The following is an 18554-nucleotide window of genomic DNA, read 5'->3' as shown; positions in this document are numbered from 1 at the left end:
CAAATTTAGTTTAAAAAAAATTAGTCACTCTACTCAAATTACCTGGTTTGACTGTGCCATGTTTCCTGTCCTACCCTTACTGACAGTGACTAACAGTCAAGTTAACCTGAGTCCACTTCAAAACCCTTCTTTTGGGCTTCCCTGGTGGCGCAGTGGTTGAGAATCCGCCTGCCGATGCAGGGGACACGAGTTCGTGCCCCGGTCCAGGAGGATCCTGCATGCCGCAGAGCGGCTGGGCCCGTGAACCATGGCCGCTGAGCCTGCGCGTCCGGAGCCTGTGCTCAGCAACGGGAGAGGCCACAACGGTGAGAGGCCCGCGTACCGCCAAAACAGAAACAAAAACAAAACCCTTTTTTCTACTCCTCTGATAATGGTAACACACTTACTGCTCCACAGCATAAGCAGGCTTCAAGGCCCAGTTTACAGACCATCTCTTGTAAACTTTTCTCAATTCCCACCGCGAGTACTTTGTCTTCTCAACTCCCATACACGTCTTGGGTCACCTGGTGATCATGTTTCATCTTCCCGTCTCACTTATGCTCCTTGAAAGGAGCCTCTAGTTCCGATTAATTCTGGTGTCTTCTAACTACCTGGTTCGTAAATCAGAGGCACAAAACCCCCTACTACCCTTTCCCCCCCAAAAAAGGCTGCTTGCTAGACAAAAGACCCCAAACCCCACCGTGCATTTGCATGGCACTGTCGTGCACACCGTTTCTCATTTTCAGATCGTTGTTAGTAAAGAGAATCTTGGGGCCGGGGCCTATTTGCCAATCCTGCGGTCACATTACCACTACTGGCTACACTCAGACGACTCATTGTAAACCTGGTATGGCGAAGCCCAAGAGCCGCTCCCGCTCCCGGGGTCCTGAGGACAACTGCTCGGTGGGCGGCCACTGTTCTCTCTCAGCTCGGCAGCCTAAACCCCAGCGAAAGCAATTTGCTGGCACGCGCGGACTGCACCGAGACATCCCAGGCACCACGTAACCATAGAGTGAGGTAGGCGGGTAGAGAGGCCAGAAGAGAGGGCCGCTCCGTCCCCAGCTTCCGGCAACGCCTCGCTGCTCCAGGAGTAGCCGTAGCCGCGTATGCAGTTTCCATGGGGACTGAAGATGGCGTCGCGAGGTGAGATTCCGGAGGTCTGTGAGTCGCTGGTCCCGCTCTCCTCAGTACCCCCCCCCAACCTTCTCTCCCAGTGCTCGACCTAAACCCTTCCTTCTCGGGTGTTAGGGACATCACTCCTCACTTGTCCAAAGCAGGGTTTGGCGGACTCACCCACCCTGAGTGCCCGAAGGTCTCGAGGTGCGGGTCTCAGATACCCCCAAATCCTTGGCTGGGCCTATTCTAGGACAGGTCAGTTGCACATTTGCAGCGTGATTTCAAACAGGCCAGTGCTGGTCTCTGAGCCCCAATTTCCCTTCCCAAATAGTGACGAGGTTAGATCTTAGAGACGCTTTGACTTTCAGCCCCAAAGCCGAAGGAGTCGAGTTTGACGGTATTCCGGAAAGAAGGGGATTGAAGGAAACCCCCCTCCACACCGTATATACACACGTACTCCTCGTCAGCAATCAGAAGTGCCCCCACGTGGCCCTTTCCACTAGCTGCGGCCTCGTGTTTCCTACAAGTTAGACACAGAACCATCGAAATAACTGAGGCTGAGCTGCCCTCCAGCCCATCTCTTTTCTCTGTTTTCATATTTTCAGGTAAACGGTTGTCCTCCACCCCCTTGGAAATCCTGTTCTTTCTGAACGGGTGGTATTATGCTACCTGTTTCCTGCTGGAACTCTTCGTATTTCTGTATAAAGGTAAGGCCTGGGGTTTTGACTCCCCTTGCCCCAACATCCCTTCCCCACTTCAGCCCAGTGCCAGCTGCCACCCAAAGCCTTCTTGTTTTTCATTCTTTTCTGCCCCCTGGGGCTCCTCTTCGTTGCACGGCGGAAGTCTCTTCATCAGGTGACTTCCTTGAGAATGATTTAGTAAGAAGCCCCTTGGCAAGATTTTCTTGAGTTTGGGAAATGTGGACTTCTCCATTCTGACTCTCCCCCATCACCTCTTTGCTGAACTCCACTTTAAGCCCATTGGTGACCTTCATTTCAGCAGCCTGTGTACCCATGTACGTCTGATTACTGTGGAGAGCAGAGTCCCCATAGACTCTCCGAGTTAGGAGTAAAACCCCGTAATAACGAGCCTGCCTCTAACAGACGTAGCCGCACCAGGAGTTAACAGATCCTGCAGCAGGTTAACAGATCCTGCCCACATCTCACTAAGTAGTTCATGGAACGCTGATAAGACTCGTGTTGTCTTTATTCCCAGGTGTGTGGGAGTTCTTGTGTGTCCTGTTCTATGTTGTTTGCAAGCTCTGACTTTTGTATTGGCAGGTCTCCTGCTACCATATCCAACAGCCAATCTAGTACTGGATGTGGCGATGCTCTTCCTTTATCTTGGAATTGAAGTAATTCGACTGTTTTTTGGTGAGTGTTGTCCAGAGAATATTTCCATTCCTTATGAGACGAGCTGGTATCTGTAACCTGATTAACAAGGAAAAGATTCAATACATAACCTAGGCTCACCATAAGAGATTGGATCTGGTGGTATATCCCGTTACCCCCTCTCTGAAGTTTCAAGCTGCTTCATATTTTGGGTCAGGATTTATTTGTCTGTTGCTCTGCAGGGCCAGAAGTAGGTGGTGACATGAGATATTAGATAATTCCTTCCCAGTTGTCTAACTAATACAAGAGTTCCTGGTTCCTCTCACTGGTTTGCTTGGGAGAATAGATTCAGTTGTACCTCCATGTCCAGGGCAGTAGACACCTATCCAGGGCAGTAGACGCCTGCACAGGTCAGCACTAAGATCCCCTCCACTTCTCTGAATAAGGATTTCTCTAGGACAAGTTTTATATCCCCAGAAATACAGAGCAAGCCCTTATTAGTTAGAATATCTCATCCTTGAAAACAGTGTTAAAACACACACTGAGGGGAAAAAAATAGTTTCAACACATATAACAAAGGATAAAGAAGGCTCACATAAAGTGCTAAGAAAAAAACCTAGTTTTAAAAATTAGCAAGGGGATTGACATATATACACTATTGATACTATGTATAAAATAGATAACTAATGAGAACCTACTGTATAGCACAGGGAACTCTACTCAATGCTCTGTGGTGACCTAAATGGGAAGAAGATCCAAAAAAGAGGCGATATATGTATACATACAGCTGATTCACTTTGCTGTGCAGTAGAAACTAACACAACATTATAAAGTAACTATACTCCAATAAAAATTAAAAAAAAATTATCACTAGCAAAAAAAAGAAAAAATTAGCAAGGGACACTAATGGGCAATTCACATAAGAATAATTACAAGGACCAATACACATGATAAAATGCCCAGACTCACTAACAAGAAGCAAATTGAAAAAACAAGGTAACATTTTCACCCATCAGATTAAAAAGGTTTCCAAATTCCCAGCATTCGAATGGCTGTGAGGAACAGGTCTCTGTGGTCTCACACTCTTGTGGGTATTTATATTCCCACACCCTCTGGGAATATAAATTAGTACAACCTTTTTGCTAATAGTTTTACCAGGTAAAATTCGTATTCTTAGACCTAACAATTTCCCTTCCAAAATGGTTGAAAAAGACAGATACTTCTACAGATATGCTAAGATATCTGTATGAGAACGTTTATTGCCATGTATAGTTTTTTTATAAATTATTTTTTAAATTTTATTTATTTTTGGCTGTGTTGGGTCTTCGTCGCTGCGCGCGGGCCTTCTCGAGTTGTGGTGAGCGGGGGCTACTCGGCGTTGTGGTGCGCGGGCTTCTCATTGTGGTGGCTTCTCTTGTTGCAGAGCACAGGCTCTAGGTGCGCGGGCTTCAGTAGTTGTGACACATGACCTCAGTAGTCGTGGTTCACGGGCTCTAGAGCACAGGCTCAGTAGTTGTGGTGCACGGGCTTAGTTGCTCCACGGCATGTGGGATCTTCCCAGACCAGGGCTCGAACCTGTGTCCCCTGCATTGGCCGGTGGATTCTTAACCACTGTGCCACCAGGGAAGCCCCTGCCATGTATTTTTTAACATCAAAATATTAGAAACAACCTAAACTTCTATCAGTACAGGATTAGTTAAATAAGTTATGGCATTGGTTCAGTGAAATTGTTCATAGCCATTAAAAAAGGGTAAGGTAGTTATGTGTGGAAAGATGTCTAACTATGTTAAGTGGTTAAATAAGTTGCAAAACAGTATGCAGAGTATGATTCTATTTTTAGAATAATAAATAGTAATATGTGACCATACACATAAAAAAGTCTGAAACCGTATACATCATTCTGTAATAATGGCTATCTCTAAGGGCTGAGTCATGTGGTCTTTTAGTTTCTATATTTTCTAAAATTATTTTTTATATATTTTTTTCTATTTTTTGGCTGCCCCGTACGGCATGTGGGATCTTAGTTCCCCAACCAGGGATCAAACCCATGCTCCCTGCAGTGGAAGCCTGGAGTCTTAACCACTGGACTGCCAGGGAACTCTGTATTTTCTATATTAACTGAAAAGTTTTCAATGATTATATATTATTTTTATGATTTACAAAATTTTTCCTCAAATAAAGAGCCCATTGTCCCTTGACTGGGAGCCAGAATGGAAGCAGGACCTTTCGGTGAATGACTGCAATCCTATAGCGGCTCCAAAGCCTCTACTTTTTTTTGTTGTTGTTTGTTTGTTTTGCGGTACGCAGGCCTCTCACTGTTGTGGCCTCTCCCGTTGCGTTGCGGAGCACAGGCTCCGGACGCGCAGGCTCAGCGGCCATGGTTCACGGGCCCAGCCGCTCTGCGGCACGTGGGATCCTCCCGGACCGGGGCACGAACCCGTGTGCCCTGCATCGGCAGGCGGACTCTCAACCACTGCGCCACCAGGGAAGCCCAAGCCTCTAGTTTTTAACACGGTGGGACCGCATTTATAAACCTGCACATCCCCATTCAGGAGCATTTTCCTCTGCTTGCCAGTCCATCCCATCCCGCCCGCCTTTCCTCTGAGGCCAGGGAAGGCAGGCCACTTGGAGGTGATTCCATGGGCTGTGTCTGACAGGTACAAAGGGAAACCTCTGCCAACGAAAGATGCCGCTTGGTATTAGCATGGCCTTGACCTTCCCATCTGCCATGATGGCCTCCTATTACCTGCTGCTGCAGACCTACGTGCTCCGCCTGGAAGCCATCATGAACGGCATCTTGCTCTTCTTCTGTGGCTCAGAGCTGCTGCTTGAGGTGCTCACCCTGGCTGCCTTCTCCAGGTACTGCTGCCGAGGGACCGTTTCCTACCACCTGAGGGTTGGATTCCCATCCCAGGGGGGGATTCATTGTTTGTCTAAAGCCTGAGGGGTCTAGAAGATTTTTAAGGGCAAATAGGGTTGTCTGTGGGACTGCCTTTCCCACTTAGGGTAGACATTCTCCTTGTTCTTTGGGGCCAAGAGCCTTGGGATATAGAACAGTTCCAGCCAGCTGCTCTTATTCACTGGTCTTTTAACATTTTGTTTCTTTCTTTCTTTCTGCCATCAGTATGGACAGGATTTGAAGTACAAAAATTTCAGCCAGCAGCCCTCACAGGCTGAGACCACACATACCTCTGGTACTTTAGCCATACGAGTGAGAAATGGTGGGTCAAGTTGTCCTGGGCAAGGTTGCAGCTTTTCCTCAGCACAGACACCTTGGGGAACAAACCAAGCATAAGCCCACTGGGCACCATCTTCTAAACCAGGATCATCCGTTCAAGAGACTCTTCTACACTCCAGTATAGGGAGGGGCAAGGCTGTCGCCATCCTGGCCCTTCTCAGAACCAATTAATTCCCTTCTGACCTCAAGTTTTCCTCTTTGATCATCGTGGCCAGAGCATCTTGTGTGGACCGTGTAGGCTCCTTGGGCTTCCAGCAGGACCTGAGCTGCACACTCCCTGTGTGTGCTGCGCCCCACGTCCTGCAGGAGCACGGGGCACCTCAGGAGGGTGTGCTCCCAGAGTGATGCAAAAGCCGCTCATCCCATTTCTCAGAGACTGAGCTCCAGAACTTTCTCTGGAGCTCATAGTGTTATTTTTCTACTCTCATCATGAAACAAAACATTATTTTATAATAAAGATGTATTTTCTGTGGCGGAAGTTGTAGTAGCCTTTTCCTCACGGCACCCGTCCCTAGAATTTCTTCCACTTTAAGAGAAGGTAGAGACTATCCCAGCGGTTTGTTCTCCGCTGCGCTTGGTGGTTCAGTGTGGACACAGAGGCAGTGATGAAGGTGTCCCACTGAGTTTCTTCCCACAGCTCCAGCCTCAATTAATCCCTAAAGGCCCTGCCAGCTTCTGTGTCTTCTTCAGATCTGTCATCCTGCCTGCTCACATTCTTCACCTCTGCCCCAAAGCCAGCATCTTGTCTCTCATTCCTCTTACAGATAATTGTCATCTTTCCAGGGTGAGGCATGAGTAATTGGAAGAAACATATTCTAAACTTACCAATATTTTTTGGCCATTTGTTTTAAAATTTCAAGTTAATATAAAAGGAACACATACTTTTATTTATTTATTTATTTTTTTGCGGTACGCGGGCCTCTCACCGTTGTGGCCTCTCCCGTTGCGGAGCACAGGGTCCGGACGCGCAGGCTCAGCGGCCATGGCTCACGGGCCCAGCCGCTCCGCGGCATGTGGGATCCTCCCAGACCGGGGCACGAACCCACGTCCCCTGCATCGGCAGGCGGACTCCCAACCACTGCGCCACCAGGGAAGTCCCTATTTTTATTCTTTAAGCTGGAGGCGTGTTGCCCTAAATGAGTGAATCATTCCCTTCTCCAAGTAACCGTCTTTAAAACTATTTCTCATCTTGCATGATAGCAGCCATTTCTTCAGCCCCAAGAAGCCATCACAGAAGCCACTTTAGGAAACCCTGAGCCATGTGGCCCATCTGCTATCAGGTGAACCCTAGAATATCTGCTTTTCTTCAGAGTAAAAAGTAATTGGCCTTTAAGAATGTCATGCTGGTTTTTAACTGCTTATTTCCTGTGATGAGGCTCATTCTCACCCTATGTAGGTCTCCACTTTCCAAAGCACTGATGCTTTTTCTTATTTCCTAACCCTCCGTGTCCTTGCCTAAGAGCTGTCTTTGGGGTCCATCCAAAGACTATTAATAGGTCTGATTAAGCATGAAACAGTAACAAAAAACCCAATAGAAACTTCCCTGACATTTCAATCACATATCCCACTAATACCTTAATTTTCTGCTGCTTCTCACACTGCTTGTTTGTCTAGCCCTGCTTTGAAGAAATCTCTGGCATCAAACTGGAGAACTCATTCCCCATGGCCTCTCTATTCCATTTAGAGTTTCACTGGTTAAGGTCCCCCTCCCAGCAACACAGAAAAATGAATGGGAGGCTCAGTTGAAAGTTTAGAGGTGGCTTATAATTCAAAGGGGCTTTAGAGATCAACTTAATCTCATCCCCAGCTTGGCAGGTTTAGAGATGAGGAAGTAACATAGCCAAGCATCATACAACTGGTTACTAATTTGTTAGAAACTTTGTCTTACGTGTCTCAATCTGGATCAAGTAAATTCCATTCCTGAACAGGTACCACGTGAGTATAAGAATGAATGATTGAAAATGGGGCTTAGAACAGGAAGTCTTCACATTTTCTTCATGGGTATCTGGAAGCTTAGCGTGTTGTGTTTCCCAGGCGTGGCTCCATAGATGCTCATTCTTCTTATTTTTATTATTTTTTTGGCCGCGCCGTGCAGCTTGCAGGATCTTGGTTCCTGACCGGGGATTGAACCCGTGCCCCCTGCAGTGGAAGCGCGGAGTCTTAACCACTGGACCGCCAGGGACGTCCCATAAATGCTCATTCTTCTTGATGCTTGTTGGGGCGAGCTGTGTGGATGCAGTTAGTCACACCAGAGTAGAACATCATACAACAGAAACTGAGGCAGTGGAGGATGGGAATCAGCACAGCTAGTCTTTCAGGGTTAACGTGTCAGAGGCTGTACTCACTGTAGTGTCAAGGGAAGCCACTATACCCCATACACACCTGAAGGACTAACATTCTGGGACAGTGAGAGGACTGGGCCGAGAAGCAGGCCCTGGTCACAAGAGCTGGCAGAGGCCTGCTAGGATATCCACACTCATGCCTAGAACTGACATGTCACACCTGACATGCCTAGTCAGGTGACTGCAGTGGTGGTCTCTAGGGGCTGAGGTCTGGCTCATTTCAGGAAGCACTCAGGAACACAGAGGTGACCCAAAGGTCATTCATTCCCTTCCTATACTGCCATGGTAATCCCTAGGAGAAACTGAAGAACGTACTTGCTTCTCTAAAGTAGCAGTCCTCATGCTTTAGTTTATGTAAGTCATCTGGAGCATAAAAAGTAGATTTCTAGACTTCAGAGACTGATGCAGCCAGGAAGGCATTTTAGCAAGCATGGCGCGTAACTGAAATGCAGGCAACCGTGGAACTCAACTTGAGAACCCTGGTTTAAGTTCTGAGAGGCATTCCAACTATTTTTTTTCCTTCAAGTTTTATAACATCATAGACCCTCAAGGAATTTCCCTTCTACTAAGGGTTTCTTGCTTTTATACTGCTCTTGCCTTTACTGGCCTCAGCAACACATTATATGTCATCTAGTTGCTGGTTCATCTTTTTATTATGCTAACTCTCCTCTTGTTTGCCCAACTTTTTAAAAAGCCTTTCAGGAATCCCAAGGATTACCCCGCAGCACTTTGCTAAGCTTTCTAATCTGTACTTCCCTTATATTTAGATAGCACCGAAGTCTACGTAACACGTTCACATTTGTTATGATTCTTCAGACCTCCCAATGTGGAAGGCAGAACAGCTATCATTTTCATCTTACAAACGAAAGAGACTGAGGTTGTGCTGCTCGTCCGTGGTTAGACAGATTTAGATGTGAAGGAGGCACTAGCCAGCATATCTTCTAACGCCTAGCAGAGGACTCTTCCCTTTATGAACTTGATGACATCGGAACTGAACTGTACAAGGTAGGACATTTATTCTGAGAATAAATCTTAGGAACCTTGAAGGATAAAAGATGACTTGGAATTAACTAGTCTGTTTGGATGGCTAAGGAAAAAAGCTAAACCTCAAGGGGCACCTCCAAAGGTTCGCACGAGGTCTCCTAGGAGGTGTACCACACGCACTACACACGCCCACCGTGCAATTCCAGCTGAGAACTCAGGGATTCACTCCCCTCCCAAAGCCTCTACATCAGCCCACACCCGTGTCCCAGACACCTCAACAAATCTATTCAATGCAGAATCCGTGAAACAGCTCACACCCCATTTATTATTTAAAAATATTTTGTTACAAAAGGAAAAAAATACAATGCAGTATAAAAGATTGACAGTGTCATCAAGTTTATTACACAATTTTCAACCTATCAGAAAGACAAACAAATCACCAACAACAGGGGGACGGGGCCTTGGCCTTTTTGAGGGTTGGGTTTTTTTCCTTTTGCTATCAGGAAATAAAACTAAAAATTGTGTCACCAAGTAAAAACAAAACAAAAATGGGGAGAAAAAAATTCTCCGGGTAAACGGCTTTTCTGGTATTCTATATATTTTTTTCTCCTTAAACTGTCACCTTACTTGGTTTTCTCTACATTAAAAAGACACCCGGAGCTGCTCTTGAGGATAAGCACATCACTTAACGCTTGGCCGGCTGGGCAGGGTGCCATATTCTGAAGTGGAGGTGGGGATGGGGTTGGGGGACAGGGGGAAAAAAGCTACAAACCTGTAGCCTCTGTCCCAAGGGAATGTGCCTCTCCAACCCTGGGGGACTCCCTCAGTGACTGAGCGAGGGCTATGTCAGAAACGTGCAAGGAACAGAGGAAGGCTTCGGTCCAGCTCAGTCTCTCCCCTCTGAGCCAGAAGGGTCTCCAGCGACCCTACATCCCACGTGCCACGTTTCCTGTTCGATGTCGCGTGCCCTACAGACGCGTGCAGAAGTAGCATCTGTCGCCCCGTGGGTACCGCAGGACCCTGTTGCTGCTGCTTCTTTCAGCAGCAGCCGCCTCACAATTTGGATGTTATGGGAAAAGCAATTCCATTTGCCTGTGTAGAATATGGCCCCCAGAGTGGTGGTCCTTAGAATTCTGAGCTGAGCTCATTAAAGTCAGGCTCCACTTCTTCCTTGCTCCTTATCAGAGGCAGCAAGTACCTCCAGGCAGAGCGAGGGGAGCTATTAAGTCAAAATTCAAAAGGTGAAAAAATACCAAATTTGTGACTTTACCTACTAGTGCCGGGTTATCCCACAATAAGTAAAAGTATGTACCTGGAGGATGCAAGCCCATGCTCACATCAAACCTGAAAAAAGAAAAGCCTATGGAAGTAGGCCATATCCCGCCCAACTTGCCTCCTTCCCCACTCCTAGTATTTCACAAGGGTTCTTCACTGCTGAGGTCCGATGTCCCCGACTCCCAATGGCAGTACCTTCCTCTAAAACAAGGAAGCAGCCTTCTTGGGGGAAGGGCTCCACATGTGAAATGGAAAAGCCCCAGGGAAAGGGAACATCTAGTGGAGCTGGTTATTGCAAGAGGCAACCGAACCAAGCAAGAAGCAGTAGAGGGTGGTAACTGGCTCTGCCAGGCTCCCCAGCAGAAAGCAACCTCATGGGCCTTCTCTGCTTAGGAGGGGCAAGTCCACTGAGCAGGCTGGGCAGCAGGGAGTTAAAAGGGTTTTAGCCCCCTGGGAGGTCAGGGAAACAAACCGTCAATGAGTAAGAGGGAAAAGCAAGAACAGGAGAAGCTTTCCATAAAGTAATTTCTGTTCTCATGGTCCCTCCTCAAAGGGCTGGGCAGGTAAAGGAGTTAAAGAAGTGGTATGTTAGCAAGGGGTTTGGACCCTCTTCGCCCCATCAAACCTAGTGCTGAGGGCAGGACCCTGGGCATATTTTGGCACACCCAGTCACTCTCCTAGATCCCACAGGGAGGATCCGTTTCCTTTGGGAAGGATGTCTTCCCATCAACCTCACCACTGAACTGCTCCTGGAGAATCAGAAACTCATACGTTTCCTTGGACAAAGCACCGTTCTCTATGGAGACCAGGGACCTGGACATGGTTTCTTCCTGTCTGCCACCCTCCCAACCACATGAAGTCTTTAGGTTCTTTACCCTGGCAAACAGGAGTGGGACTGGGAGGGCTGCCAGGCAATCTTCAATCTTGCAGGGCAGAGGGTATTCCCTGTGGGTGTCTGGAAGGGGTTAGGGGCTTGGAGAAAGGGGAAGGGGTGGAGCGGCCTCCGTCCTTTAGTCCTGATCAAGGTGAGGAGATGCAAGTCCATTAAAAAAACATTTGCTTCCAACCAGACTCCTGCAATGAGAACATCAGAAGAGAAGAAAGAAAATACAAGTTAGAGGTTACTTTCCGATTAACAGGGGCTTATATAAATTATACTGGCATTTTCAAAAGTTAAAACGTATGAAGTAGGGGATGCAGACAGAGAGAATGCAAGCCTGGGAAAGTAAAAGACAGCAGAACTGTCTGGGAGTGTTTGGCACTGTGAGTAGTGAGGGAATGGTTGGAGGAGAACAGAGGAAAGAGGAGTGACATTTTACTTTAAGGTTAGGGGGCAAAACATAGACAATGAAATGAGGCATCAAAGCAGTTTGACTGAAAAGGAGACTTTGGCTGGAAACTACTACATTTCAAGAAAAGTTGCTCTAAGGGAGCATGGTGAGTTTAAATACTGTTTCAGAAAATCTATTCTGAGCAAGTCATAGCTTACCTTAAGGGGAAGGGGAAAAATCTGGAAATGGGAAGTACAATGGTAAGAAAACAAGTGTGTACATAACCAAATCCATTAACCCCCAAATACCCAAGAGGCCCTTGCAGGGAGCATGTACTTACACAAGAAAACTAAACTTTTTTCCTTCTTTTAAAGAAGCATACACATACACATAGAGCCAGAGATGTTCCAAGTACCACCACTCAAGAGATTCTAGTCCTCCCCAGATGACAGGTGTGGGTGAGGGGCCAAGAAGCATACTAACACCAAGCAGGAGTGATGTGGTCAGGCCAGAGCAGAAAGCAGAGCACGGAGGTCAAAGAAGATAATCAGCAGTCACCATCCAAGAAAACTAAAAGCATGGTTAAGAACTTCTGCTGAGCAGTGAAGGACTGTTAAGCCACTTGTCACATCTCGACCTAACTTAAGGTCCCCAGTACACTCAGCCCTCTTTCCAACGTTGTAACATCCATCTGCAGGGGGTGGCCTCGTCAATCTTACCACACAAAATAGAACTGACAGCGAAAAGGAAAAGGGGGAATTGAATTCAGGCTTAGGATTTCTACTAACACCCAAACTGGCCACATGGCCTATACATAAATGCTCACCTTTAATGTATGCACTTCTGTAACCGGGAGGAGCTCTGCAAGAAAAACTACATCCATAAGCTGCCTGATCCTTCTACACTCTGAAATGGCACCATTTCACCCTGGGGTCCTCAGAATCTGTCATGGCCTCTGGTTTCTCTAAGCATCTATGCAGGCAGGTATCTTTCTCATTTTCTGTAAGAGGAAACTAAAGCCCTCAGTGACTCCTCAATTTCATACCATTTGGGTTTCCGAATCTTTGCATTAGATCAAAATTGAACAGAATGCTCAGTTTTCACTGGACCAGGAGGATAGCAATGAGGTGAGAATTACTATATTTCAAGCAGGATAATGTCCTAAAATAATGAGACAACAGCCAACAACTACAAAAACTTGAAGCCACAGACAACCTAAGAATATCCTCAAACTCCAAAGCGTACACACGTATACCACAAAAGTGATGTAATTTGGGAACTGTTGCTACAAAACAAGACTCAGAGGATAACTAATGCATCAGAAGTAAACTACAGTTGACCCTTGAAAAATACAGGTTTGAACTGCGCTGGTTCACTTACATGCTGATTTTTTTTCAATAAATACGTACTACAACAGAATCTGAGGTTGGTTGAATCTGTGGATGGAGAACTGCAGAAATGGAGGGCTGACTATAAAGTTATACTCGAATTTTTGACTACGCAGAGGTCAGCTCCCCTAACCCCTACACTGCTCAAGGGTCAACTGAACAGCACCCATTTCTTAGAGGTTATAGCTCCATTTTGGTGGTAATGTTTGAATGCAGACAGAGGACAAAGTGGGTCAATCAGACTTCAGGTCCCAGAGGTCGTGCCCATCCTGAGGAAGGATGGACAAAAAAGCCTGCTGTTTTTTGCTGCCCCTAGATGGAATATACCCTTTGCTCTCAGGGAACAGCTCTCCGTATAGTATAAATACTAGTATTTTCTAACTAAAAGGTATTGTACTCAGAGCTTGCAAAGTTATCAAGGTAAACGAGGCCCAGGCACCATCTCCTCAACATGACATCTCCTAAGTCACAACTTGGTACCTGCAGATGAAGTTAAGAATCCCAGGATGAGAATGTGAGAAATGGACATTTTTGGGGGGTCAAATTCAGTTCTTTTGGACTAATTAACCAGAAGGAATAACCAACGTACCTAAAGGGGTGACTAGGAAAAGTGGGGAACTGGAAAACCTGCCTCAAGAGTTAATTTTCCTCATTTGTCATAGGCCTGCACCAGCCAAATGACTGTTTTCTGGGAACTACTGGGTTATAGGATTTTTCAGTTTTTCAAATTGAATCATCCTCATAATGGAAGAAAAGTCCCACTTTACAGGTGGAAAAAAAATGAAGCAAGATGACAGCTGAAGTCTCAGGTTCAGGTGTTCAATCCCCGAAGTTCTAATGATCAGAGGATCTCACAATTTTTCTATCAAAAGGCTGTCAGGAGCAAAGCCGCCAAGAACAGTGACATGCAGTTACACGTTCCGACTACTAACCTACGTGGCCCCAGAGACTATAATTCATGCTTTGCACAGACCAAGTACTACCTCCTTCGTCACTCTTATCCTAGTCAGCTCCAAAGGACACACACAGTGGGCTGCAGGACTGGGGAGGGTGGTGACTGATACTGAATCTACAAGCAACACTAGCAACTGTGCTAGCTCAAACAAGGGAAATGCTGCTACTGCTACAGGAGGGATGAGATCGATCACAGACCCACTCTACCCACCCTCCCGCCCACTGCCTGAGACTCAATTAGGCCAACGCTGTTTAAAACTCCGCTTAAGTTAATGGCAGAAACAACAAAGTAGAGGGCAGTAGCCAAACATAACAAGACTCCTTTCTTACTTGTTTAGTAGGTTGTCACTAGGCAACAGTTTACAGTCCAGCTACCGCTTGTGAACTACAGGCACTCACAAGAAGGGGGGAGGGTTTCTTTTCCTTTCTGCATCCAGTCATCCATCTATCCACCCCAAAGATACCAAGCAGAACTATTCCTACTCACCTTCCACAATTACCATTACTTCAGACCAACCAAATCAGCCAAACACCAAGGACATTATCCTAATGTACTTGATGTGAAGCCACAAAATTGAGAAGAGACCCCAAAGTCACCTGGGTCATGCAATAGCCTTCAGGAACCACAAACGTACCATCCCCGCCAGAGTCTCGACTACTTTTACAGATCTCCAAAGAAACAGAGTCAACAACTGCTCTTGCTTGCTTATATACTAGAAACAGTCTTTGTTGGAAGCTTGTTTTCAGTTGGGATTGCCAAGCTGGTGGGATGTAACCTGGAGCATGAGAATGAAAATAACAGAGCTGAAGCCCCTGAACCAGCCAAGCCTAACTCAACTTTTCAGTTACTTGAGTTAATGTAGTTCCCCACCCCTAACTCTCCTGCCTTTGTTTTGCTTTATTAAAAAAAAAAAAAAATCACTGTAAGTTTTTCCAAAACAATTATATCCTGCCATTGAAATATCCTCCAGTCTCTAAAGCTTTAAAGATAATTTTTTTCAGATCAGCTTTCTCCTGACTAAAGTATCCTGATTTTCAAAATCTTTTTAATACATATTAATTCTTAAAAATCATTAATGTTGCACCTTGAAAACTTACAAGTAGGCAATGGTCTTACTTTTTTCTGTCTTGGTCAATTTTCCTGATTTTTTCATTTGAAAGTTTGGTGGGGTTAAAGTATAACAATGAGGGACTTCCCTGGCGGTCCAGTGGTTAAGACTCCGTGCTCCCAATGCACGGGGCACGGGTTCGATCCTTGGTCAGGGAACTAAGATCCCGCAGGCCACATGGCGCAACCAAAAAGAAAGTAAATAAATAATAAACAAATAAAACATAACAATGATAATAACAACAGCTATCATTTATTGAGAATTTACTATGTGACAGGTACTATGAGTGCTAAATGCTCTATATGGATTAGCTCACTGAATACTCAGCAATCCAATGAGACAGTCGCTTTTATTATCTCCACTTACAAATGAGGAAACTGAGGAACAGAAAGTAATATGGCTGGAGGAGCTGGAATTCATAACCTGGCATCTACCTGCAGACACTGTGTTCTTAGCCATTATGCCGTGTTGTCTCAGATACCAGGTGAAAGCAGTCAAAAAACAAGCAAAAATAGCTTAATCTCAGGTCCATTTCAGGGTGCGACTCCTCACAAACAAGCAGAAAACCTGCCCTCCTGAATTTTTGGTTACCTAAATAGGAAGTCTTCCCATACCCTTTTCTTGTTTTAAAAGGAGAGAGAGAAATCTTTACTATCAATAATTTTTCTTTCATAAGAGATCATCAACCAGCCAGCAATGAGGCTTCATCCCACCTTTCTCAGTGGTGCCGGTCCCGTTCTCTATCCCGGTGTCTCTCGTGCTCTCGGTTCCTTTCTTGGAAATAATCATCATGCCGATCTTCATTATGAAGCAGGTCCCGGTGCCTCCTGCTGCTTTCCCGGGACCGGCTTGGTGACCTCTCTCGGGACCGATGTCTTTTCCTATTAGAAGGATACTTTTCAGCCTCACTCAGAGGGCTTACCCCATTCTTTCTAAGAATATTGTGTTTTGGTATCTTCTACTATTTGCCTAAACCACTCTTCTGTTACTCTATCATGGCCCCTAGTCTTTTTTGGAAAATTAATAACAAACTTGTTGAGATCTTACTAACGTATCAGGCACAGTGCTAAGAGCTTTACATGCATTATCTCACCTAATCTTTACAACAGGTCTGTAAGATAAGTACTACCATTGTCCCCTTTTTAAAAATAAGAAAAATGAGGCTTGGAAAGTTGAGTAACTTCCATATTCAAGGTCATGCAGGTAGTTAGGAGCAGGACTGAGATTCAAATTCAAGAATGTGTGGCTCCAAAGCCCATGTTCTGAACTACGTCAGTCTTTCCTCCTAAATAAGCCCACTGCCTCACCACACACAGATTTCAGACATTACAACATTTATTAATGTAAACGTTTGATTAATTTTTTTCCCTTAAAGACATGAGGGCTAGGTCTGCTCTTTCAACTAGGTCCTTGCCAGATACCCTGGGCTCCTTTCCTCCCCCTGCCAGTCCCTGGAAGAGTGCTGCTCGGGGCTGGCAGGCTGCTGAAGCGACCATCAACTCACCTGGATGAGCTCCCGCTGGCACCCACACTGTAAGACTTGGCTTCAATGCCATGAAGACAGTCCTTAAGGGAGGAGATGAGGACACGGCAACGCTCATCATTGGCGACCCGGGACTGTTTGATAACAGCAATGGCTGTGAGCAGCGTCTCAATCGCGTCGCTGTAATCCCCTGACAGGGGATGGATGGGAAAGGCCAAGGATGAGCAGAGGCAGTAAACTAACTGATGAAAAGGAGAACTCAGGAGGACACAAACCAAGAGTAAAAAGCTGTCCCACAGAACCACAGTAAAATGGATGAGGCAGAAGTGGCAGGTATAAAACTGTATGGCACCTATATTCTAGTGGTCTGGAATCAGACAGATGCTCTCAGACACTGCTAGTGAATGTATAATCCGGCACGTCATTGTCTGAGGGTTATCAGACAGCATCCATTAAAATAAACAATGTGCATACTTTTTGACCCAGCACATCTAAAAATTTTCTACTTCTGTTCACAAGTATATAATTTAAACAATGTTTGTTTCAGCGTTGTTTGTTGTATTAAAGAATCAAAAACAACTTAAGGTTCCTTCAGTAGGGTCTGGCTATATAAATTATGGAACATTGGTTCTACAGAATACTACATAGTCATTAAAAAGCATGAGGTAAATCTGTATGTAAACAAAGCAATCCATGTAAAGCACTTAGCACAGTGCCAGGCACACAGTAAGGGCTCAATAAACGTTAGGTATTAGTTGATTTAACAGATGTCCAGAATGTATTTTTAAAAAGCTGTGAAACAATATTCCATCAAAATTACATATATATTTTGCTACATGCACAGAAAAAAAATCTGACGGATAGACACTAAATTGTACAAGGTGGTCTTATTGATGGTCCTTGTACAGAAGCCTTTCATTTATTAACACTGCATATTTCTGTCTGAATTATTTTAAATCTATAACCAAATACATATATACATACAAGTAACATATCTAAGACATGTATGTTGTGTGTGCATTTATATATGCACACACATATTTTTAATTATGCTGCCATCAAGAACTAGCTCCTTCATTCCTCACATCTGAGCAATGTTTGGACTCAAGGAGAGTGGTCAGGGTGGGTACTTGAACAATGCTTTTGCAAACTAAAGCTTTCTTAGCGTTAAGGACAAGATAATACAAGGAAAGCATGAAACCAGGCAGGGGTCCAGTGACAGTGGACTAGCAGCTCCCCCTGTGCGAGGCAGTGAAGAACAGAACAGAGACTGTGAAGGACCTGCAATTCTGTGGAGATCTAAGAACACCAGGATTTTGGCTCTACCAGAGTAGGGAATTTTTGCCTATTTTGTAGGAATTCAATAAATATTTGTGGTTTGAATGACTGGAATGAGAACAAAGCAAAGGGAGGAGACAGAGGTTCAGTCATTGATCATCTCAGTGTGAAGGAACTGGTGAAGAACAATGACTGTTTTTCTTTATACTCTGTATATCTGACTTGCTACAATGAGCATAGATTATTTTCTAATTTAAAGAGATTTACTCAGATGTCATGAAGGTTTCTGGTGAAAAAAAGAGAGAGAGAAAATATACATACTTTCTGTCTTTAGTCCACTCTGCATTCAAATTTTGTAGTCAAAGATGAGAAATTATGGAAAATGGATGATAACAGAGTTAACTTATTTCTTAGGAGATCTGACAATCTATATTTACATTCATGTAGGAAACTCACAGGAAGAAAGTGAATATGATTAGTGCTATAATGCAAAACTTGGACCAGAACCCGGAAACTTCCTATATTCTCTTCTCTTAGGAACCAAAGGTTATGTTCCCCTGGCTCTCAAAGACATGGCTTCTGGTTCTGCCCACTTAATACTGACAGCAAGGCAAAAGTTAGTTGTAAGGGTATATTATGCCTTAAGATTGACACCCAACAGACTTGTCTCTTTCTAGGATAGGTTACATGGAGGCCACCAGCTCTGCCTCGATCCCCAAATGTAATCAGATTCCATATCCACCATCATCATCAGTTCTAAAAACCCAAGGTCTACACTTGGCATTGGACTCATTACATAGACACAA

The 18554-nt window shown here is 45.1% G+C and overlaps 2 protein-coding genes across 11 annotated transcripts in view; one reads left to right on the top strand and one right to left on the bottom strand.

The window, feature by feature from the left end:
• The first annotated feature begins 1041 nt into the window (after nt 1-1041).
• TMEM216 (transmembrane protein 216) lies at nt 1042-6133 on the top strand. 2 transcript variants are annotated; one of them, XM_060157659.1, is made up of 5 exons: nt 1042-1136; nt 1701-1802; nt 2376-2468; nt 5084-5285; nt 5551-6133. In XM_060157659.1, exons 3-5 carry the CDS (start codon nt 2423-2425, stop codon nt 5564-5566), a joined length of 264 nt encoding a protein of 87 aa, XP_060013642.1. In that variant the 5' UTR covers nt 1042-1136; nt 1701-1802; nt 2376-2422; the 3' UTR covers nt 5567-6133. The 2 variants fall into 2 exon arrangements, with proteins under 2 accessions (XP_060013642.1, XP_060013641.1); XM_060157658.1 differs by having other exon boundaries at nt 1105-1122.
• Nucleotides 6134-9295: 3162 nt separating this feature from the next.
• Nucleotides 9296-18554, bottom strand: part of CPSF7 (cleavage and polyadenylation specific factor 7) — a 22797-nt gene continuing 13538 nt past the window's right edge. For 3 of the 9 annotated variants that reach the window (XM_060159010.1, XM_060159015.1, XM_060159017.1), the window contains 3 exons: nt 16492-16660; nt 15701-15868; nt 9296-12397 (listed from right to left, as the gene is read on the bottom strand). In XM_060159010.1, the coding sequence (XP_060014993.1) occupies nt 15706-15868; nt 16492-16660 (332 nt within the window). In that variant the 3' untranslated portion in view covers nt 9296-12397; nt 15701-15705. Of the gene's footprint in view, nt 12398-14976; nt 15146-15700; nt 15869-16491; nt 16661-18554 lie in introns of all 9 variants that reach the window. The other 6 variants (XR_009542348.1, XR_009542347.1, XM_060159012.1 and 3 more) reach the window with 6 other exon arrangements.

Source organism: Lagenorhynchus albirostris, chromosome 9 (assembly GCF_949774975.1).
Source record: "Lagenorhynchus albirostris chromosome 9, mLagAlb1.1, whole genome shotgun sequence".
Lineage (NCBI taxonomy): Eukaryota > Metazoa > Chordata > Mammalia > Artiodactyla > Delphinidae > Lagenorhynchus > Lagenorhynchus albirostris.
This window is presented reverse-complemented; position numbering and strand designations above follow the sequence as displayed.